The sequence below is a fragment of the Cyprinodon tularosa genome, unplaced genomic scaffold, assembly GCF_016077235.1.
Source record: "Cyprinodon tularosa strain WSP-4 unplaced genomic scaffold, ASM1607723v1 ctg58, whole genome shotgun sequence".
NCBI lineage: Eukaryota > Metazoa > Chordata > Actinopteri > Cyprinodontiformes > Cyprinodontidae > Cyprinodon > Cyprinodon tularosa.
Window position 1 is genome coordinate 1002856 of NW_024039318.1, and position 24625 is coordinate 1027480.

General features: G+C 36.8%; 1 protein-coding gene across 2 annotated transcripts in view; it reads left to right on the forward strand.

Annotated features, from left to right (window-relative positions):
* LOC119797334 (protein jagged-1) overlaps positions 1-24625 on the forward strand; it is a 73091-nt gene that overhangs the window by 24165 nt on the left and 24301 nt on the right. For both annotated transcript variants that reach the window (XM_038306380.1, XM_038306379.1), the window contains exon 3: positions 18271-18328. In XM_038306380.1, coding sequence (XP_038162308.1) covers positions 18271-18328 — 58 coding nt within the window. The remainder of the gene's footprint in view (positions 1-18270; positions 18329-24625) is intronic.

Consider the following 24625-nt stretch of genomic DNA (forward strand, 5'->3'; position numbering starts at 1 on the left):
AAACAGACTGAAAGTGAATGATGGCAAACAAGGGGAGATAAAGTCTGCTGCTAATTATATCCACAATGGAAGAAAAACAGAGGGGACGTCAAGAGTGTGAGAACAGAGATGTCTAATTACAGAGACGAGGCCATGGGAGTGGGGAGGGGAAGGTGGCTGCACACTGGGGGTCTCATTCCTCGTCTCGAGCTTTATCTCTTTGTCTGTGTGTGTATGTGTTTTACCTGAGGGCAGAGAGCTGGACAGACCTAGTTTATATCCATAGAGGGTTTTAAAATTCATATTTAAGCCACCAGAATGTCTTCCACTCCTTTGCACACTGATTGCTTTTCTTTGAGGTTTGGTTCCCAGAATCACTCTGCAGCTTAGTAACAATATTTAACACTAACCTATTCAGCCTGGAGAGCTTCTGGAAGCTCAAATAATCAAGACGTTTGTCTTTCTCTGGGCTTTTTTGTGGAAATTCCTCTAGTTGGTATTTTTCTGGTTTTGGAACATTTTCAGAAAAACAAACTAAAAAGCATTTCCACAGAGCCACTGATTAAATATCCTTTAGAGTAGCATGAACCCACAGGTTTGCTGCAGTAATCATCACCGTGGTTACCTCAACAACCACTTTACAACACAGGTAAGGTGTCAAACATCTAATCTGGTTTTGTTGCAGTCATGACAACCAATTGCATGTTTCAGACAGACGGTCTGTGATCGATTTGAGCTTTTCAATGTAATACAACAATGACAAACAGAGGTGAATATTATAATTATGTTAGTAACTAACTAGCCTTTTTAGTCATTAGCCTCCTGTAAACAGTTTTTTGTTATGTGTGCAGAAGCTTATAAAGACATATTAACAAATTGTGGAAAGTTTCATACAGGATTTAAAATAGATGGAGGCACAAACCTGACAAAAAAAAATTAATCTAAATCTTGTTCACTGCAACTTTTAACCAAAAATTAGGAAGACTAAATTTAATAAACTATTTTATTTTAACAATTAAACATAACATTATGAACATGACTTCTCTCCATTATTGCACCTGCCAATTGGTGAATTGTATTAGGCAGCAAATTATCCGTGTGTCCTCATAGTTGGTGTGTTAAAAGCTGTAAATATAGAGTATTACCTTTCAAGTTGAAATGGATATTGACTGGGTTGAAACTTTCAACCCAGTCAATATCCATCAAAATCTTTAGATTGAGGGAAAAAAACAAGGGTCTTATGAAATAATAATAAAAAAGTTTCCCTTTCATCAAACTTAACCCCTGTTTCCTCAAACATACCTTTATTTTTAGATAAAGTTAGTAAATCAGAAAGCAGATGAGAGGCAATAAGCAGGCACAGGTGGGCTTAATGAAGTGATTACTGCCTGACATGTGAGTTGGCATGAAAACAAACAAACAAACAGACTGAAACGCAACTGATTCAGAATTATAATTAATCATACCAAAAAAAAATAAAAATAGTGTAAAGTTGGGTCAATATGTTATAGGCTTCTGCTGTTTTCAGTATTCTCTCCCGAAAAAAACTGTGTTGCTTATTTTGTGCTTTTAATTGGTGCTGCAGTTTAATTAATACAAGTTAATTACAAGCACAGCAGGTCATGTTGAATGAATTTGTTAAATTGGTTTGCAGACAAAATTGACTTCAGCAAACTCTGATCTGAATCTTAATTGACAGTTTCAAAAAGGATGCACAAAAATATTATCAATCAGCGATGTGTTAAATTAAATAGCCGTTAAAAGAAATATGTTTAAGAGTAATACAGAAAACAAAGGTAATTTAAAAGTGATAAATAAATAGAGAAAAAATATTAAGAAGTTATAATGAAATATGAATTTGCGGAGAATCTATTTTTCCAAATGAATTGGCAGAGTCTCCCTCGTTCACACTTTAATGTTTCACGTTAGCCTTTTTCAGTCCAACCCTGTGTATTTATCATTTGGCATATTAAAAATCTGCATATAAAATCTCTGGAAGCAGAAAAAGCCTGAATCTTAGCTTTCCAAAAAAAAAAAAGATCCACTTAAAGCCAAAATCTCTTAAATCTCCACAGTGGCATCTGAAATAACAGCAATGCTAACGCAGTGATGTGTACATTCCAGCTATTGTTGAGCGGTAAAAGCAAAACACCACAAATTCCTGTTTGTTGTCTAAATTGATGAATGACATGTTTTGTCTCAAATTATTCCACATTACAAATGAAAGCAGCATGTGCGTACAAAAACAAAGGGTTACGGTGTATGTCTGAGCTGCATGTACGCTGGCATTCAGGCATCTGCTGCTGTCTCTCTCTCTACGTGTGTGTGTGTTAGTTCTAAGGGGAAATTCCTCTCTCAGGGCTGGGAGTTCTTCCTGTTGTAGAGCTCTGTTTGTACAGCCTGGCTTTGTCGGGATATCCTACTCTGCCCATGTCTGGGGGGGTAGATGGAGGGGTAAACGGTGATAGAGGCTGAATGGATGGAAAGGAGAAGAGTTGCACTGAGAAAAAGGAAGAGTTTCAAAGAGCAGTGAAAGAACTACAAACAATAATTGATTTCTGTTCACATGAACATGTTAATCCAGGCGATTACAGGGAAAAGCGTCACTCTGACCAGACCGCCTGCAACCGGAGGGAAAAGACGATTTTTTATCCACGCTAATGCTGCTGTTTTCATGTTGTTTCAGTATCTTGAAAGGTGACTGTTGTTTTCAGACTCTCTGCACCTGCACACATAGTGATGGCTTCAGACAATCAGATGGTGTAAATAACTCAACTTGAACCGTTACACAAGGTTCAGTCATCCTCTTAACTCGCTGATATCTCAGGTGGAAACTAAAAAAATCTGTCTGTAAAAACATCTGTCTATCACAGAGGTGGATAAATTCCAGTTTCAGATTATCCTTTTGATTTAAGTGTGTTGGACCATGAACAAACCTAAAAATTGATGTCAGCCTTCAGAGACTGGAGTTGTCCCCCCAAGTTATAGAGTAGTGACCTTGAACCCCAGTCCACGAGGGCCAGTTTTAGGTATTTAAAAAACACCAGACTCAAATATTTGCTCATTAGTAAAGGTTTATAGAAGCTGACTGCATGCTTTTGAGGCAGTTTAGTGATTTGATTAAGGCGTGTACAGCAAAGGACCCATCTAAAGGATTTTAATTTCAGACCACAGCTACAGACATAGTAGGAAAAGGTGTAAAAAACAATAAACAAAATCACTTTGTTTGAATTTTACTTAAATACAGGAAAATATTAGCCTGACGTAGTCCTACTCAATTCTAGTCAGAATATGTGTCTGATACTACTCCATAGAGCTGTGATTATGGGGCGTGTTTCGAACGAACCAGGAAAAAAAATGCCTCTGCACTCAATTGGACAGACGTACAACCAATAAGAGCAACGGAGTGCGTGACGTATGTTAAGCCACGCATAGTTGTTGTCAACAAAAATCAAAGCGTGCAGTTTCACGAATAGAATAAGAAGATGAGCCTTGATCGCGTTTCTCTGTTCCTCTTTTAAAATTAATTTGCTGTCGATATCTTCTAGAACAGACCTAATAGCAGAATCTACTCACCTCAACTCTCCAGCGGCAGCCATTGCTGTTGTCACCCAAGCGTGCTTTGGTGACGTGGTTGATTACGTTACTGTTGATCATCTGTCCATCATCGTATAAAGCCCGCCCTGACAATTTGATTGGCCCGCCAGATATTGTGCGAGCATACTCGCACTACTATTGAGAAATGCCAGACCGAACTTCCCGACCTCAAACGTTGTGGGCGGGACTAAGTTTGGAATGGCACCCAGGCTAGGAAAATATACCAGTGAAGTTAAAATGAGGCTTAGATTAATTCAAGAAGTAGTTAGATTAAATTTTACTTTAAACAAAGTAACTTCATTACATTTTAATGAGTAGAATAAAGTCCATCTCTTGATAAAGAGGGCTGAATGCCGTCTATTATGGGTAACACCAACTGGATTTCCATTAAAGGTATAGATGAAGGATGTTCTTTTTCCAGGTGGATCATCAAAATAAGTTGTTCTCCTAATTGTCAATCATTCTGGTGATATGTTTATCTGCACCTGCAATTTGAGTTGTTTTTCTTATTTAATGGAAATAACGCATTGCAAAAATTAAAAATTTTTTAAATCAGCAAAAAATCTACAGTTTTGCTCACGTTTGTAATCGACTACTGAGAATCAAAGCATTGCATTATTGCTTAATTATCACCACAGCTTTAACTATCACATCCATTTAAGATTCAAACAATTATATTTTTAATAGGATATACATTTCAAAAGTTTTTAAAGACAGCCGCTGACAGAAGAAGATTGTCTATTTTTCCATCAGTGTGAATACCTTAACCTCAGATACCCACATATATATATTTTTGTTAAATAGTAAGGATTACATGGAGAAATTAGGTGTGCACTCGGTTTGCACTAATGATGCAATTTTAAGCTTTAGATTAGATCTGCTAATGTCATTAAAAAAACTAAACAGATTAGCATGTTATCAGCTATTGTCTAAGAGAATGAACACAATTTTTTGCTAAACTAAAACCTTTTTTACTTACCTTAAAGTTTGTAGGTAGGTTTGATGTTGAGGTTTCAAATAAATATCTTTAGGCAAAATAAACTTACACTTTAACTGCACTCAATGGATTTGTCTCTAGCATGTTCGATCACTACCATTGCTTCTCATTGTTTTTTTTTTTACAAAGTCTTATTTAGTTAGTGTTTTTCTCAGCAGTGGAGCTGGTTTGAAATATTTTGCAGTATTATTTAATACTAGACAGTGATGTTGGTCTAAACAAAAATTAGAATAAATGTAGTTATAATCTAATCCTGAAAAAAAACCCATCTGTGTTTAGTTGCATTTATAAAGTGTTTTTCAGCTATTTTTTTGACACAAAACCTTCTGTTCCTCCACACAATACACTGCAAGCTAAAAGATTAATTAGGTAAGATGCATATTTTACCTGCTGCTTTTAGAATCATTAGATCCTGGGAAATAATCACAAATGCCTGCAGGCTTCGTTGCAGTTTAGGCTAAACAATAAGCTACAATGTTTCAAAAAACGAAAACATAGCAAATGCAAAAAGCCGCTTAAATAATTCCTTCCCCAAATTAGGCTATTGTGAATGTAAACTATGTCCTCAGTGATGTTTTATAATGACTACTTCTGGGTTTCCAAAGATTAGAGACATATTTATTTTCTTTAGTTGGTGATAAATTTTCCTCATTTATACAATCCACAGGTAATTTCCTTTTATTATAACAACTTTGATTGTTGCCAGTGTCATTTTGGATAAGGGTTGGTTAGCGGTGTACCACCTTGTTATTTTGGGTTTCCACTTCTCCTTTTTCCGAGTGGGATCAAATCCGGTTCCAGAAAGAGAGACGGAAAGCTCCACGTTCTGTTGATTCAGTCCTGCTGTTGGAATAAAATCAGAAAGTTTAACAAATACAACAGTAGTTGTACCTTCACGAATCAACAAATAAAGTTTAGAGTCAGGGCTGCTTGATATTAGGAAAACCTTTGATATGCAATAACAGTCTTCAATATTGTTGCCATATATCTTGTGATATATGAATAAATGCTTAGATTGCATCCAGAAAGTTTTACACCTCAGGCTTAGTCCAGCCTATTACATTAATCATTTTTCTGTGAGTCTCTGTGAAAACTTCCCAGAACTACTTTAAGTATGCATTGTTGATGATCTGGGTAATACATCCTTGAACATGTTTCATACAACTGTGGATTGGTGACAGGGTGTGGTATCTTTGGTAATCAGACTGATGAAGCCCTCTAAACTCACTTTGTTCATCAGCATTGTTTCCCTAGCCAAAAAATTTCATTTGTACCTCCTTGATGTTCTCTCACTTGCAAGACTTTAACATCAAAACACTGTAAAGTGCTTGGCGAGAATAAGTCTTCACATCAAACGTTTTTTATATGTGACACCGAGCTACTCAGCAGATAGGAGGATGCGCAGCACCAAAGCCATTCTTGGTGTCACATTAGGAGGTGGATCCAGTTTGTCGCTGGTGGAAAGGAAACAACATTAGCCACTAAACCAGGTCATCATATTTGCTTCCATCCATTCCCTATTTTGTCCTACTGACAGAAGGTGAGGAAATTTGTGGGAATACATCATAAAAAATATAGAAAATTGGTGCATTTGACTATGACGACCAAAACCTCTGCAGTCAGTGCCTGCAGTGTCCACTTATCTTACAGAATGTGAGCTGTTAGTCCAAGCCTTTATTTGTCTTAACAGTTGATACTCCAGTTAGGACTACTTTTTGAATGTGCGGTGTGTCTTGTAGAGCATCTGTGTTTATAGAGCTTAGTTTTCTCTTTAAACCAAAATGTCTCCTAATGTAAAGATCTGCTGTTTTTATTTAACCATGTCCCTCCACTTCTCTTACCCTTGGCCACAACAACTCTTACTTAATTTGGTTTGCTGTTCACCTGCCTCAATAAGGTGGTAGGCATCTATTATAAGAGATCCAACCAATTGGGTAAAGACTTTATTTAACTGGTCAAAAACTGATGTATAGATTAAATGCAAACATTTGACCCACCATTTACACAATTCTGTGCTTTATCTCTCACACAGGCTGTTATCCCAATGACACTACATTCTTGCAATTGTTGCAACCCCTAGTTACAGTTATTCATTTTTTGATGCATATTTTTCCTATAGACCTCGGAAACCTATACATTATTTATTTATCATGTCTTCACAACAAATTGATAACACTGTTTATCAGCAGGAAATTTGCAGTATAACTGGAACATTTTACTGCAAAGTCAACAATGATCCTAATGAGCCAAATTAGGGTTTCTCTGCTGCTTCCTCGTATCATAATGCCTCCATAACAGATGCCATATTTTCAGTTGGATTTTTCCTCACAGTCTGTGGAAATCCCTGTATGTAGCCTATGAGAGGTTTATGTCCCTTGTTAAGCTTCACCGATGAAAATTACAGCCCACTGTTCAGTGACTTTTTTGGTGTGCACAATCAGTATCTATATGAGGTGCAGTCAGAGGGAATGATGCATAGTGGGGATGTTCCACACAACCAACACAAAAATATGCCGTGTAAACATTGATAGAAACATTGATATAAATCAGTGCCTAAGCACTGATTTGCTGCAAAAGTTTGCACAGCAGCATTCTGCACGCCTCTCCTAGATGTTCAAATCTCCTGTAATATGACAAAGCATTCATTTGCATGAAAAAAAAACCTCTCTGATAAAGAATAAGACAGAAGGGGGAAAAACAAAATATGCCTATAAGCCTTGAAGCAAGTTATGCAGCAAAGCCGATTTGCATTACAACCAGTGAAGCATCTTAAATTCTAACTAGGAAAGGTCAGCAGAGCTCCCATTTCTCTCTACTATTTATTTCCCATAGTAAGCCTGCTAGACTAAATAAGTTGTTGGTATCTGTTTAAGTTTTAGCACCCTACCAATAGCCTCACATCAGATTATCCTGTCAATCCCCATCCCTCAAAATGTGTAGCAAATCCATTTGTATAAAATGTCGAAGCAGCAGAATAACCAGCGATCCACCTTCCCATATATTCAGGTTATTACAGTATATATTTGGTGATATGGCTAACATTATAAATAAATCAAACTAAAATACAGAGTGGACTATCGTGAAGTTGAAAATTAAGGTAGAACATGTATCATTTTACTCTCTCATGCAGCTGATCAAAGAAAATATGAAAGGAAATTAATAGAAACACTGAAATTAATCAGAGCTGCTGTGGACACATCAAATTCTGATTTGATGTATCAAATTTGAAAAAAACAGAAAAATCTTTGCAAATAACTACACAACCCAAATCCAATTTACCTGCTTCTACTCTTGTAAAGTGTTGTTCACTGTTTATTTGTTATGAAAGGAAGCAAGACAACTTATTTGTATCGAATTTCACTCTATTTGGTTTTGTCCTCATTAAAATAATGGAAACTTCAACACAATATACTATATATTTCTTTATCTCTTTTAGAAAAAACACTGTTTTAGCATTGAAAATTGTTCAAAATCTTCTACTTTGCAAAAAAAATAATGTCAAAAAGGGCATATTGAGAAAAGATAAAGATTTTGAGGTGTTATACTAATAATAATAATACAAATAAATGATAACAACGATAATAATAGTAATAAGTATCTCAAAGTGCTTGTAAAAAAAGTACATAAAAGCATTTCAAAACATAAATAAACAAAATAGTTAAAATAAGTTAAAAGATACACTTTCAAACACAAGGCCTGGAAAACAAACAATGCTGTTGGTTTCAATGGTTTCATGTTTTCTGTTGGCTGTTGGTATCTAGTTTTGTTTGTTTACAGACATTCCATGGTAAGTTCAGTCATAGTTTTTTTCCTTTAAACGCATGGATATTGTCTGCAGTCCCTCACCATAATCTGTACCACAGCAACATCATCTTTCGCCACATGTGGAACATGTAGCACACAGTTATGATGTGCAGCATTTTTTCTGGGCTACATGGAAGCTCACTCCCTCTTTATCCTAACAGAACAGTGTTGTGCCATAAAGTGTTACTGTTATTATCCTGCATTTCCAAATTGGCCTAGCTCAATAGATGGTTACGTCTCTACTATTATTTCTGACAGCCCAAATATGTTCACATGCAAAGAGAAGATTCTCTCTCTCCTGTCTATTATTGCACCTATGCCACCTTCCTGCCACATTGAACACATACACGTTTGCCTTATTTGAACATTAGCCAGAGGTGGGTAGAGTAACAAAAATTATACTTAAGTAGTAGCAGTACTACTTCAGCATAATTGTACTTAAAATTATTTAATAAGACAAACTGAAATATAAAGTTCTGTGCAATTTCTGGTTTACTTAAGACTATATTGAAATAGATAAAAGAAATGAATAAAGTAGCTGATTGTAATTTACATAACAAATCCAGACAGTAGAAAAACATTTCAAAATTAATTTTCTTTTCAAAATAAAACTCATGAAACCAATCCTCACAGTTGGTAAACATTTTGAAACAGTGTAAATTATCTCCAGCGACAATATTTATTCCCTGTTGTATACTAGCTAGACCTCTGAATTTCATGGTGGGTTCACCAGGTACAAAGGAAGCTTGTATGATAAACATTAACTGCATGTCTGTTTTTCTAGAACTCTTTTGTATAAAATGAGCTTATTCATTATTCAGTGGAGCTAATCACAGTGGACAGAGCAGCCAAACAAACTCTAGTAAGAGTAGCGACGTTTTATAAAGATACTACTTGAGCAAAAGTAAAAAAGTTTGGTGCAAGAACACTACTCCTAAATTTACTTAATTAAATGCAACTTAATAAATGTAACTACAGTAGTTAGGACCCACCACTGATGTTAGCTGCACCTGACTTTCAAACATGCTGCATTAGTAATTACATTAGCATAACCCCCCAGTGTTTTGATGCTCAGCATAAAGTCTGCAGATTCAAAAGTTTTTGCACTTGCTGTTCTACTCATTAACAGATCCCATGTGTGCCTGTTTAGTACATAAGATTTACACACATTATCAAGGTTCCTTGTGGGTTGATCCTTGCAAACCTTTATTAAATCAGGAACTTACTGTCTCTAGTATAAGACCAGTGTGGTTAGTCCATCAAATTCTCTGATGGACTAACCATTTAATTAGACGTTAGCTACACCTCATGGATTCTCCGCTTCTAATGCAGAGCTTGACTGAGACAAAAAAAAAAAAAACCAGCAGCGACATTTTGATCAGCCTAGCAGTTATTCGTGGAACAAAGATGAAGCCTATGAGAGGAAGTAAACTTTTTTGTGACAGTCTTAGAGACTTAGACTTAGAGAATTTCTGAGAAGACCCACCCTCTCCACAAAAAAATAAAAAAATGCAGATGCACAACCCTGTACCCACTCCCAAGAGGTAACACCTATTAAACATTTGTAAGAGCAAGCATTTCTCCTCGTGCACTCTGCTGTTTAAAAGTATGTCAGACTCACCATCGGAAAGTGAAAATGGGGGCGAGCATGTAGGACATCCTTACGTAAACATATCACCATAATGATTGACAATTAGGAGGACCACTTATTTTGATGATCCACCCAGAAAAAGAACATCCTCCACTATACCTTTAAACCATACTACACCCTTTTCCCAGGTGTGCTATCCTATAAAAGAGACAAACCAAAGGCTGATTCATTTAGTTAACCTCTTGAACAATGTAAAAATAGGACCCTGAAATGTGGATGGAGAGGAATAGAAGAAAGATGGGATTACTGATGAATTTTAAAATGTACAATTGATTGTGATCAAGGGTCATTTTTTACAGACTATTTACTTATCACATCAATAAACACTGCCCTTAGACCTCTGCAGCAGCAGCACTCACCCTCAAGAACATTTTACTAAACAAAAATTTTAAAAGGGTTTGGTAATAAATGATAGAAAATGTGAGGAAGATAAAAATAACTTATCTAGCATAAAAACTACTTTTATCTATGAAAGACAAACATATTTACCTTGTTCCTTTAAACTTTATTCAACTTGTATGCTAATGAGCAGCATAGCAATCCTAATTGGATTCAGTTTGAATATATCTGCAAGTGTAGAAGGTTAATGATGAATAATACACCAATCGTTTAGTTTTATGTAAAAATTTTGCTCTGCTGAGATTTAACTGTTTCTGAGTGAAAAAGTAATACAATCTTATTCGGACATGAAGAGGTTCCTACCGTAGTACTATGAATCTTTAAGTTTGAGAGCCTCATGATTTGATGTTTGCCAGAAAAAATTCCACTTAGTGTCACAGGATGGACATAAAAATCAAGAAAAAATATTTCTAACATGATGTAATTGCTTTTAAACATATTGAAAAGTTAGCTTTATAACACTGTAACATTTGTTTTCTCTTATTTTCATTATAGCAGACTTGAACAGTGTTGTGAAAAATACCATTAAATTGTCATTGTCTTGTTTTCTATAGAGCAGCACAGGATAAAATAAGCTACAATTAGTCAGTCCATCTGCTCTGCTGTTCAGCTTATGATAGATTTTACAGATATTATCGTTGTTGTTTGCTAACTTAAAGCATAAAACAGCAGTGCCTTGCTAAGAGTGATAGGTTGCCAATATTATGGTTTCCACACAGTTGTTTTTTGCTGCTTTTTGAAATCAAAATGTTCTCAAACGGCAGAGGGTGTCCATTAAGGCTGCAGCTAACAATTATTTTGCAAACCAATTCATCTGTTGATTATTTTTTGATTAATCAATTAATAATCGGATAGCAAATGTTCTTTAAAGAATACTTTTTAAGAAATTAAACCTGGTGAAACTAAAACATTTTCACTTGAGGAGTTCTGGATAGTACATATTGACAGACGAAAAGTTTCTTTTTATAAAAAAAAAATTTTAATAATAAAGTCAAAAACTTTTTTTAAAATCTTAAATGCAAAATGTTATTTGTATTTGGTAAACTGCTGTCTTTTTTGCTCTGTCTTGCATCTTTTAGATTTTCTACACTCCAGTTAATGATTAATCGATTTCTAATTTAGTTGATGGTTATTTCAATAATAGATTATTCAATCGATTCAATAATTTCAATCAATTAATCCGATTGTTTCAGCCCTAGTGTCCATGTTGTTAGGGAGGAAAAAGTGTAGCAGCCCTCATTCAGCCAGCTGAAATGTAAACATTTCAGTGTAAAGCTAGGGAAATCTCTTCCTGGTTTCTTATTAAACTGACTTTAAACTATAAGAATGGTTTGATGGAAAACTATGGTGATTATTAAGTTGGAACTTCATAAAACCTTTATATGGCTTTATACTGGTAGCCTGGCAATAGTTATAATTACAGTTTAACTCAATAGGAGTTCTGCACCTCATTGCAGTTTCAGCTGCATTCAAAAAAATTCTTTCTGCCATCATTAATACATTTTAGAAAAAAAACAAAACTTTACATTTGCTTTTATGTCTCCTTTCTTTGTTTTGAAAGGGGTTATTTTCCTCTCACCGCGTTTAACGACAAAAGAAAACAAACTCTAACCTTTCCATTAGGTCGATTCTTTTCTGTCACCACTTAGGTCATTCCTTGCAAAACACTTTATTTTGTTTGACTTGAACAAGCACTTTATATTTCTTTATCTTTGGCTGGGATCGTTTCAGCCTCTTGTTTATGTTGTTTTAATATTTTTTCTTTCTTCAGACTGTGTGGTAACTCTGCCTTAAACTGCCCCCTCGAAGCCACGCTTTTTCTGACATCATTGTGGAATGAAACGCTGCTTTGTCCGTGTTTGTCTGCATGTTTTTGCAGAAATTGCCAGGGCGTTCCAGACGACTCTCTTCAGACACAGTTGTTGCTGTGATTTTTAATTTGGTAACCATGGTTACTCTGATCCTTTCTGACCTGCAGACAGGAGCCCAATTTCCAAAAGAGAGCTGAGTACACTCACACACCCTTCCTGTATCATGGCTTTACCTGGCTGCACGCTCTTATAGGAAGGGAGAGTATGTGTGCAGAGGAGTATAAATAACAGAGAACAACAAAGATGAAGAGGTTGGACTTCCCTCAGGCCTTTACCTGCCATTAATAACAGTTGGTGGAGAGAAGGTGAGGCACAACCAGAGGGTGGAAAAAAGGCAGAATGAGGAGGTTAGACTAAAGAGGTGATGAAGGTAGGGGTCTGTCAGGGAACAGGAAGGTAATGGTGCCAGCGCATTTTGCTTTTTTAGATATCAGTGCAACAGACCTGATTGTTTAACAGTTCCTGTAGATTTTCTCGCTAAAGGAACAATAACCTTCACACTGCAGCATTCGGTGTTTATTTAATGCCCTAATCCCTACATTTTAATCGATTACACCGTTGACTGGTCTTGGTTCTTCTTGTGGTGTGATGTGGAAAGGCTAGCAAGTAGAGGATATCCCTTCATAATTACTTTTTTAATGGATGCTCACTAAAGTGTAATGTTTGATGCATCATGGTGTATTAGTTTTAGTTGAACACATGCCTTAAAAAAAAATTGTATAAAGAATTTCATGTTTCCTTATCAAATATGTTTCAACAAGTAGTGAGTTGAGTTTTTCTATAAAGACTCTTTCAGAAGTTCACAGTAAAAATGATTGAAAACCTTTTTAGTTCCATTCAATTTCAATTCAATTCAGTTCTGTTTCCTCTAAAAAACATGAGTGAAGAAAAAATGCTTTTTAAGGATATTTAAGCATACTACCCTTATAGGTCTTACTAAAAGCGTCTTAAAAAAGAAAAAAAATACTTAAAAGAAAAAGAACCTAACCCAACTTTTATTATTCTCAATTTTTATTATTATTATTATTATTATTATTATTATTATTATTATTATTATTATTATTATTATTATTATTATTATTATTATTATTATTATTATTATGATTTCAAAGAATTCACTCATTTTCATGTTTCATTGAGACACAAGTTCTTGAGCTAGGAGTGAGTTGTTATTTATCATACATCTGAAAATGGGTTAAACTATAGTAAGTGTTTGTGCCAGTGTTCCATGTAGTGGAATTATTATTAAAGCGTCGAAAGATTAGGGTCCATCAGGTTTGGTGGAACAAATGTCGTCAACCCATTACAGAAACACAATAGACAAATATAAAAATATACACCAAGGGAATTAGAGGAGACACTGAATCAGGCAACTTGTCATTCACTTTTTTAGAGTTTTATAGAAATTCCTGATAAGGAAGCAAAATGCTGACGGTATCATAAAGGGGGTCCCCAAAATAGCTGGGCGACATTCCTGGAGCCTTGCAATAAAATACTCAGCTCAGTTTCACAGATATATCTGTTTAGTACGGCAGGGAATACCAAGAAAATCCACCCCCAGCATGTTAAGTCAGATATTCAGCATGTAGCTCAGTAAACATGAAAACAATGCAGTAGCACAGAAACACTGAGGAACAGAGGAGGAAGATATGCTGATTTCCAGTCAAATTTTTCATCCTTAAATCCTACTTTACCTTCTGCCTTTGGTTCAGGTTTTCTTTCTGGTTTCCTGGATAGAATCAAACAAGATTTATGCATAGCACACTGTGTGAGCTTTATATGAGGAAGCTATGTGAGGATGCTATAATGTATAACTTTCTGCTGCAGGGGAAGTCGCACCACCATAGAAGCTGATTAGAAGCTTACAGTTTTATAAGAGGGGAAAAAAGTAGGAATTTGGCAATATGACTGATTGGAATAAGAGAGGATTCTGATATCTTTTGTTTTATTTCAACATATGAATTTATTGATACTTGTCACAGGTCACCTAAATCTGCAGTTTGTGCATCTGCAGCATTGAACAACCAGAGAACTATGGAGGTAGCCAATAATACATTAGTCGACATGATCTTAGCCCATAATATAATCTTGTATTCTCTGTTGTTTTTGGCTTTAAGTCCAACATGTTGATGGTCAGCTGTTTTATCCCCCAGCATGGGTGTAAATCATTTCTTAATAACAGAGTTTTAAGCCAAAGCTGAATGACTCCAGCTGGTATTTGTGCTCTCTGCCAGCTTTAATGAACTGGCTTTGAGCTCTCTGCTGCCCAGCACAGCTTATTATCACCATGATTTCAGCGTGTGTGGGTGTTCTGTCTCTTTCCTTCCACATTTTTGTGATCACCTCAGCAATTTCTAGCCTCCAATCAAGTTTTTTCTGCATCCTTTTCTTTTATCTCCTGCAAAGTTCTTTGCTTTCAGTCTCTATCATTTACCTGCAGGAGTCCTACAAATTGCTGCTCCAGGACTGCTATATTTCTGTGATCCTTCAGTCTTCTTCTCTGTCTTTTTTGTCCCACACCTTATCTTCTCCTCCTATCTCCTTATCTGTTGCAGCAGACTTCACTTTAAAAGAACTAACTCATGGTTTTAACCATATAATTTTCAGCCTTCTAACATTTTGAACCTTCATGCCAACCCTTTGTCTTCATGGCCGCACCTTTTCTTCCCCCACCATCATTCAAAATCCATCTTAACCTTACTTCACATCTCCCATAGCTCCAGAACCTATCACCTGCATCTGATCCATTTCTTCTCCCGCCTATCCTCCCACTCACACCTGACGCCTCTGGGCTGTACGCTCTCATAACAAAGACGTGACTACACATCCATGTAGCCTTTTAGACAAACCTTCAACACAAATGCACATGCCAGAGCTATTTGCATGACAGGCGCTGGTGTGATTCGCGGAGGGAGGGACTGGTGGGTGGATGAAGGGAAAACGAGAAATGGGAGAGAGACAGAGTTGTAGTGGAAAGTGTTGGTCTGAATTATTCATGGCTGATATATAGGATGAAAGAATGAAAGGAGGAAGACGCAGGTAAAAAGTCACTCCCTTATCTCTCCAGAGTGTAATATCGCTGCAAGCTCAATGTCATCATTTCAGGAGGCCAGCGGTTTGGCTACTTCCTCAGCGACAGAAAACGGGTGCTGAATTTATCTTTACTTAAACTGCTCCCTTTAATAGAAATGTTCAGAGGAGGGAAATAGACCGCTGGAGCTATAAATGCAACAGCCTGCAATATCGATCTAGTTTGACCTGTATCCTGGAGTGAAAACTGGGATTAAAAGAAGGCACATAAAAAATAAAAATGGAAGGAATCTATGAAACCTAGTTGTGTATTATATTTCTATGCTCCAGGTTGGGATTTGCTTGATGAAAAAAGGTTTGCTGCGTATCATTGAGGGAATAGGCGACAATAGAAACATGCAAGTGCAGAATGTTACTCTCCAACTTAAATCAAGCAGACACGTAACTAAGTTTGGAGATTATATTTAATCATTTTCAAAACATTTTAGGTTGTGTTCAGGCTTTTGCTCAAGATTTATACTCATTAAAACAATCTGTAAAAAAGATAAGCCAGTCAAGAATGCAGCCAAGTTGCATATGAGTGATAAAGTCTCTTTTTCAGTGGGAAACTCTGCATCAGTGCACAACATAATGATCAACAAAGATAAAAGTTATCAACTCCAATTTCAGTTCATAAGATGAAATTGTATATGCCAACAGGGAGGAGTAAATTCAGAAGAAACGTCTGCTGTAATTCAATCTATAAGTTTGGCAGCGTTTAGTGAGACATTATAATTTCTGCTCCTCTCCTGAACACTTTAATTCCTCTTAGGTTTAAGATAAGAGCAACCTATTTTATTCTAGCAAGCCGTATATAGTTTTATTCACTGGCTCTTCCACAAAATCCATGTTTTACTTGACGAAGTTCAATTGCACTGCAGTACTGTTGTTATCTAACAGTATTCTGACAGAGAACCACATCTGTCTCCACTTAGACTTTATAATGTCTCTCTGGAGACTCCAGTAACTCTCACAGCTCTAATACATCTCAGGGTAAATGGCCTCTCTAAATAGCCCTTAGGTCTGTGTGTGTTTGTGTGACCATGTATTTGTTACCATGTGGAGGGGGTATGATGCCAACTTCATAGGAATATGTTACTTTGTGGGGACTAACAGGTACTTTTGGGGACCAGTTGACTGGGGACTTAAGTTCTGTCTGTGTGTGAGTCGTGTCTTTCATGAGTCTCTGTGTAAATCCAACCTATTTCACTGTTAATTTTTAAAGGATTAAATAAATAATGCTACATAGATAACTGTGGCAGTGATATGTGTCGAAATATTACTGAATTGAACCCCTTTCTGATTCCTGTAAGCTACATTTGGTGCTTTTGTGTATAAGCCTGTGATGCAGTAAGGACAATAAGGCACATGTTTATATATATATAAAAAAACAACAACAGGGTTCTTTTATTTAATCCCATCCATCCATCCATCCATCCATCCATCCATCCATCCATCCATCCATCCATCCATCCATCCATCCATCCATCCATCCATCCATCCATCCATCCATCCATCCATCCATCCATCCATCCATCTTCTTCCGCTTATCCGGGGTCGGGTTGCGGGGGTAGCAGCTTCAGTAGGGAGGCCCAGACGTTCCTCTCCCCAACCACTTGGGCTAGCCCCTTGGGGGGAATCTCAAGGCGCATCCAGGCCAGCTGAGAAACATGGTCCCTCCAGCGTGTCCTGGGTCTCCCCCTGGGCCTCCTCCAAAAATATAAAATGTTACAAGTACAAAAATGGATTCAGAAAAAGAGGTCAAAGGAACCAAAACTACTCAAAATATCTGCAGCAGAACAAGACCAACTCAAAAATTACATAAAGGGGAACTTAAATAGTGGCTGAACAGTCTTCAAAAGAAACACATGGGGCAAAACATACAAAAAATTAATTAAACCAAATAAAGTAAAACTCTATTTCTCCCCATAGCATTGATGTGGTACAGTCCAAATCAACTCAGCCCCTTGGCCACCTGCTGGTTCCTAAGCCAATGGACTGGAGCAACTGCAAAACCCAAACAGAATTAAATTAAACACAATCACAATAAAAACAGGGTAAACTAATGAGTGTGCACTAATTTTGGAATACAGTGTAAAAGGGATGAATAAATTCCAAATAGTTACTCTGTAAATGAAACCCTATATTACATAAATCAACTCTTCGCAAGTCGACTCTTTCAAGGATGACAGGTTATATCCCATTGCTAACAACATGTTTATGAGCAACCTCCTACTGTTAGACAGTAATTATTGGACTCACCTAACCACATATTCAGACAGTAGGCTCTGGCTATCTCACCATTTCAATATTAAGATTTTGTTCTTCAAATCAGACCCAGCCCATTTAATCGAGTCAGTTATGGCTCATACTTAGTTATGCATTTCATATGTGTTCCAGTTTTTTTGATGCTACTTCGTCTAAACAGTACTGCTGCATTTCCCTTAAATTTCAGGACACAGATCACAAGTTTGCACTAAAGAGGACAGGAAGCAACTAGATGAAATATAATAAACATAAACAACAGACAAAACAAACGGGCCAGACACTGTTGATGGAGGCAGTCAGACTTGAGTTGGATCAAATTCCTTTGCTGACACACACACAAACAGCATCCATGTTTACTCCTGTATTGCTGCATCTAACTTCACTTCAGGTCCACACCACTCAGATTGGACTACCATGGTGGTTTCATGTATAGTATATTGCAAATGACTGCACAGAAAAAAAAACCCTGCAGTTTAAAAGGAGCCTAATATTTGTTTTCTTTTTATTCAGACCCAATATTTTAATGTAAATCCAATGTAAAAACAATAAAACTGCAAAAATAGGAAATGAAAATCCAACTGCTAGATGTGTTTTTCTTTATTTTTTATTTCTATTTATCTTTTTTTCCCCCCCAGAAATCGTTTTCTCTGGTGTTGGAGGCTCTGGACCACGACAACGACACCACAGAACCAGGTAAAGCTGAACTTGTTTGTGATGGTCTGTATGTGCTATTTGAAAAAAATATGGAGCGCATTAAGACAAGCCAGTAATTCGTAGTCACTGTGAGAAACGTACTTGTTGCAAAGGACCTGTAGGCAATATTTATGTAATTTGATGCCAAATACATTTAACTTTAGAACATTGTTTGTGATTAAACCATGTGCTTTATTGAAAGGACTTTTGCTTAATGGTAAATTTTTTGGGTGCTTAATATCAGGCTTTTAACTTGGCATCATTTTTTAAAAACTGTGTCATCATGAAGGCCATGTTGAAGTCTTACCAGTAGATGATAAAAGAGGCACATTACTAGGGCACATCAATATACCACATACCAGAAGTATACACTGGAAATTAGTTGACATTTAAATGCTTTCCACTAAACATTTTAAACATTAAAGTTATTAAAAGTTCTATTCTATAATGTACTTTCAAGATTTTTTTGTTTTTAACTTGATCGTATATATTTTTGCCAAAAATTGTGAATATCGTTTTTCTGTTAAAAAAAAAAAGGGAACCTAAACCTAAGGTCTGTGGACTTAATATCTAATTTAATACTTTTGTTTTACCATCTACCCTGAGGGCTGAGCATAATTTTAACAACACTGAATAGAAATCTAAACCTAAGGTAAGTAAATATAATATGACTTCAATTAAACTAATAAATTAAATTCTTAATAGGATTGACTTACTGTAAGGTTTGTTAATACAGCCCCAATTGTAAAACATGGGGGACCCTGGCCCTGCAGTATGGTATATACCCGCATCTGCTTGAAGAAAGCAGCTCAGTTTGAACCTGAATTTGAAGTATTTATGAACTGTTTCATGTCCCTCAGTCCTGAAATTCATTAGCAACCAAGTATAGATTTTATGTTTTTAGCTCTGCACCTGTAGGGATTTTGCATTGTCTCATCTCTTACATAACCAGCATTATAATCTCACTTTCTCTCTTTTCATGCTAAGATAACTGTTGTTCCTAAGTTTAGTTTTCACAGAGCAAACAACACCAGCCCTTGTTTACGAGGCTGTGCAGTTTGACATGATGAAACAATGTGAAAACATCCTTTGTGTCTAAATGTGTGTGATCACACAACCCTACCCCCGCCTTTTAATTTCCTGCTCGTCTCCTTCTTTCAAAGTCTCCTCATAATGTGGAAAAGCTTTTCGGCAGTAACTGTGAGTTGCCTGCTATAAAAAGAAGAACACAGAGATGAGCAGACATATTCCTGTGCCTTCCCCATTCCTTTCATGCCCCATCCTTATTTTCATCTTCCTTAACTGGGAGAGGAGCGACTGCAGTCCTGAGAAGGAGATGATGAAAAACTGGAACTTTGCCCGAGTTGTTCTTTGTCTTACCAGCTCTCCTACATCTGTCCTTCTCCCAGCCCTCTAGCTCTGAACCTACATCTGTTTGCATTATCTTCCATTTCCACCTGAGCTCCTGGCTACCCCTTACATTGTTTCTTAAGCTGTAGAGTAGGCCAGCAGCTTAGCTCAGCCCAAATGGAGACATGCCGGAGCAGTCTGAATGGAGTTATCAGGCCCTACTTCCAATCAGGGAGGATTACAGAATGGGACTGAAGCTTCTAAAATGCACTTTAAAAGCTGTGAGACAATATGATGCTCTCTTAACTCTGACTGTCTGACCTTCTCTGAGGTTTCTTCGAATAAATGGAGGCTTTAGTATAAAACTAGCAGGGAAGGTCATAGTAGACATTTGAAGGAAGTTTCAACCTTTACTAATAGCTGTGTTATTACTTATAGAATAACTATTAGTCAATAATTAAATGCCATAGCTATGCTGCAAAACAGCAAAAATAGTTCTCATCAGTATTATGTGGTGGCCATTGGTGTTATGATTAGGTCCCACTTTACCAAATCATGTGACTAACTGTATTTCTTAAAATAAATATCTTATCAAAGTAAAGGTTGAGGCAGAGGGCTTAAAGAAGGCCTAATCTTATACTGTTTCAACCTTAATTTTTTTTTTATGAAAAACTTTACTTTCTTTATTTAACTTGTCAAGATTTTCCTTGGAGGCATATTTGTATTTTAACATGAATTAAATTTGGTCACATTTTTAACATGCATTTAGTTATGGTCCATGTTAGGGCTGCCGCTAATGATTATTTAGCAAATAGATTAGTCTATCGATTAATTGTTAGATTACCTGATTAATAATCGAATAGCCAAAGGTTCTGGAAGAAGATTTTTTGCGAAATTAAACCAGGTGGAGCTAAAACTTTTCCAATGGAAAAGTGGGTAGCACTGCTGCAGCAGGAGGGTTCCAGGTTTGATTCCTGGCCCGGGGTGTTCTTGCAGAATTTGCATGTTCTCCCTTTGCATGTGTGGGTTTTCTCCGGGTACCCCAGCTTCCTCCCACCTCCAAAAATATGACTGTTAATTGGTTTCTCTAAATTCTCCTTAGGTACGTGAATGGTTGTTTGTCCTCTTTGTCTCTGTGTTGCCCAGCGATAGACTGGCGACTTTACCAAGGTGTACCCTGCATCTCGCTTATTGAGAGCTGGAGATAGACACCGGCAAACCTCCCGACCCCAGCAGCGATAAGTCTGACTCAACATGGATGGATGGATTGATGGATAGGGCATGTTGACAGATGAAAAAGATTTTTATCTTAAGTGCCAAATGTTTGCATTTTCTTTTTACAATTTTGGTATAATTAGTCAGTTGCTCTGTCAGCTAAAGGCATGTTTTAGACTCTCTATTCTTCAGTTAAAGATTAGTCGATTACTAAATTAGTTGACAATTATTTGAATAATCGATTAATCATGATTAATCATATTAATTGTTTCAGCCCTGGTCAATTTGAATGGAGACTTGGATCCCGATAAAGCCTGCTGGAGCCATATAGTTAGTTGTATTGAAAAACATTGGTAAACATGGTTTCTTGTTCAGCCTTTTTTTTTTATCATTTCCAGGTATTTTAAAACTTTTTTACTGTTAGTTTACCTGTAGTTGTGTATAAGTGTAAGCCTACAAGCTTGGGGTAAGTGCAAAGGGACATTAAAATAAAATCATATTAGCAATATTGGTGAAAAATAATCACAATTTTGATTTTTGGCAACATCATTCAGCCCTAATCTAAACTGTGGTAAAGTGGAAAGCAGCCATCTGCTGATTTCTTCTGTTCATTTAACCAGCACTTAAGTTGATTCATAGTCATCTGAAGACATCATAATGTACAGCTGTGTGATGTCCACTTAATTATGGTCATTTCAGCTGTTGTTTATTAGGATCTAAGTTAGGAGATATTGAATAAGATCCTCTGGCAACACCACATGTGATTGTTGTGGTCTCTGATGTAAAGTTACCAACTGTCACAAAAAACAGTCTCTCTCCTTCAAGTCGTATTTAAACAGTTGAGAACTAAAGCTAAACTAAAGTTTCTATAATAACAGCACTTTGATTCTTCCTCACTGGATATATACGGAAAGTTCAGTCTCTGTACTGTGGTGAGTATGGAAGCCTGACTGGGAGACATCAAAGTGGCATCTCATTGTTGAAATGCAGCTTTTTTTCTAACAACCTTACCTTTTAAAATGAGGTTTGACATTGGCCTCTAGTTCTGCAGCAGCAGCTTCTCAAAGTCGCTGTTTTTCAACAGCAACTTGATAGATCATTTTTTTAGGGTCTGGGGAAAAGCACCTGACAAAAAAGGCGTTTTTATTATTTGAGTTAAATCAGATGTCATGACAGGCAGAGCTTTCTTAAGGAAGGCAGTGGGTAAAGCATTGAGACAGCAGGAGAAATGATTTATTTGGCCTAGGATTTCTTCTAAGTTTTTTTTTGGTTTATTTGATGAAATTGGAAAATTTTGTCAATATCAGTTCAAGTTCAAGATAATGTTGGTACTGTACTGTATGGATGTACAGACTGCTCCTCTAAACTACCTCCTGTCTTGCGTTAAGATTGACTGAATTTACTTTACTGTACTTGTTTGCCTGCAGACTTTCTGCTGCATTCAAATAGATTTGAACACTATTGATGCAGAGCTTGCTGGCACAAAGCTGTGAAAAGAAACTTAAATCCAATATTGGAAGTTTTCTAATTTAGATCAGCTTGTCTATAGCATTCAGAAAACAGGTTTAGTGTGACTGCCTTTGCTCACGTGAGAATAATATTAATGAGATAGGCTAAACTGAAAAGAAAGCTCTCACATGAATTGCCTACATCGAATAGAGTGGGACAAAACAATATCGTCTGATCCATCTGCATCCTCAGGTGTATTGATTTGTTCACAGGTGATCTGGAATAAAGAGTAAACGCGGGTGTTTTCTTTCCTGCGGGTATATCTCAGACACTTCCAAGGGCAAAAGGCTAAGAGCAGGAGGAGTAGTTTAAGAGTTTTTACTACCTGCAGACACACACGTTATCATATATCTGTAAAGTTTGATTGCCACAGAGGATTATCGCTTCTTCTACCTGCTGTTTTAACATCCCTACCTGAAGGAGCTTGTTTGTTATTAAGCAGTCTGATCTAATTACAATACAAAGAAAATCATACTGTGTTTTACACCATCTTCCCACTGTGTCGGGTCCTAATTATATAATTTTTTTCATCTTATCTAGTGGAGAAGTAATAATGATAAAATTAACCCTTTGACATTTCCGATATTATAAAACGTGGTAAAATCAGAGGTGCACTGAACCTGATTGACGCGTGGAGTATTGGACTCTCTTATTTGACTGCAGGCACTGGAGAATTCAGTTCACACTCACAGTGAAGCCCGCCTGAATGTTTTTTTTTCATTGCCTCAGTGATTTCATCTCTCCATCAGGCAGTTTATGTGTGTGCTAACAGCTGCTGAGTCTCTGGATCTTTTTGCCTCTGGCTGTCTGAGTTAAGTACAAAAACTCACACTCTACTCTAACTTCCCTTCAGTAGGTCTTCCTATTCTGTGCAACTATCACCCAGCCATCCAATTTTTCTCATTATCTCTTATATAGACACATATAGGATACACTGAAGCACATATTCCCACTTTTGTTGAATGTTAACACCCTGTCAGGGAGCATTATAACTGAGTGAGGGAATAATAGTGCCACTGGGAAAGCCCCTCCAGGGGTCAGAAGTGGCGGCTTTTGCTCCAGTGTTGCCCGGGGGCTCGTACAGCCCTTTCTGTTGTTCTCTCCTCTCTTCTTCTCTGTGTCAAGTGGAATTCATGCAAGTTCATGAAAGTTTAATTTTTTTCTATTCTACTTATAATATCTACACACCGCTGAGAGTTATTACCATTAGAGGAAACATATTTGTATTATCAAAAGTTTACTTAACAGCTAAAGCTGCAGGGGCATGAGTAGAGACAGACTTCAATCTACAGTGATCACCTGGATAAAAAACTACCTGACAAAAAGATGACAGTTTGTGAGGCTGAATGCTCAAATGTCTAACCAGGTTGTCAGCAGTATAGGAGAACCACAGAGGACGGGAATCTCACCTTTTCTTTTACTCTATACACCTCTGACTTTCATTACCGGAGAGAGTCATGTCATCTGCAGAAATACTTAGATAACTCTTTAGTTGTTGGGTGCATCAAAGGTGGATAAGAAGCTGAGTACAGGGACCAGGTGAATCAATTTGTGGCATAGTGTGGAAACAATCATCTGATCCTGAATATCAATAAAACAAGATGGTAGATTTCAGAGGAAACAAGGACCAGTTGAATCCTGTTACCATCATGGGAGAAGAAGTGGAGGTGGTGGAAGGGTATAAATAGTTTGTTTTTTACCTGGACAACAAACTCACTTGGAGCTTAACTTTAAGTCTGCTATTAAGAAAGGACAGAACAAACTGTGCTTCTTAAGGAAATGTAAGTCCTGCAGTGTTTGCATCAAGACGCTGCATATCTTCTCTCAGTCTGTTGTGGAGAGTGTGTCCACTTCTGCCATCATCTGGTTGGTTTCAAGAAACTCGACAAGCTAATAAAAAAGAATTTCACAATGATGAAATCTTTATGAAATGAAGAACAGTGTGGACAACCACAAACATCCTCTTCAGAAGACTGACAATCAAAAGCTTTACCAGATCTGCTGCAAGACAGTGTTTATGTTGACTGCTAGCAACATAGAGAACCTGCTGAAAATAACCCTACAATACTGATAACAACAATTTATTTCTATAAAGTGGTGATTAAAATATTATTGAATCAAAAGTTCCCCTTTATAGTTGTTTACTTGCTAATACAATATCATGCATTGTTTCCTTTGGGTTCGTAAGCCTTGTTATGTTTACTGATTAAAGAAAAAACAATT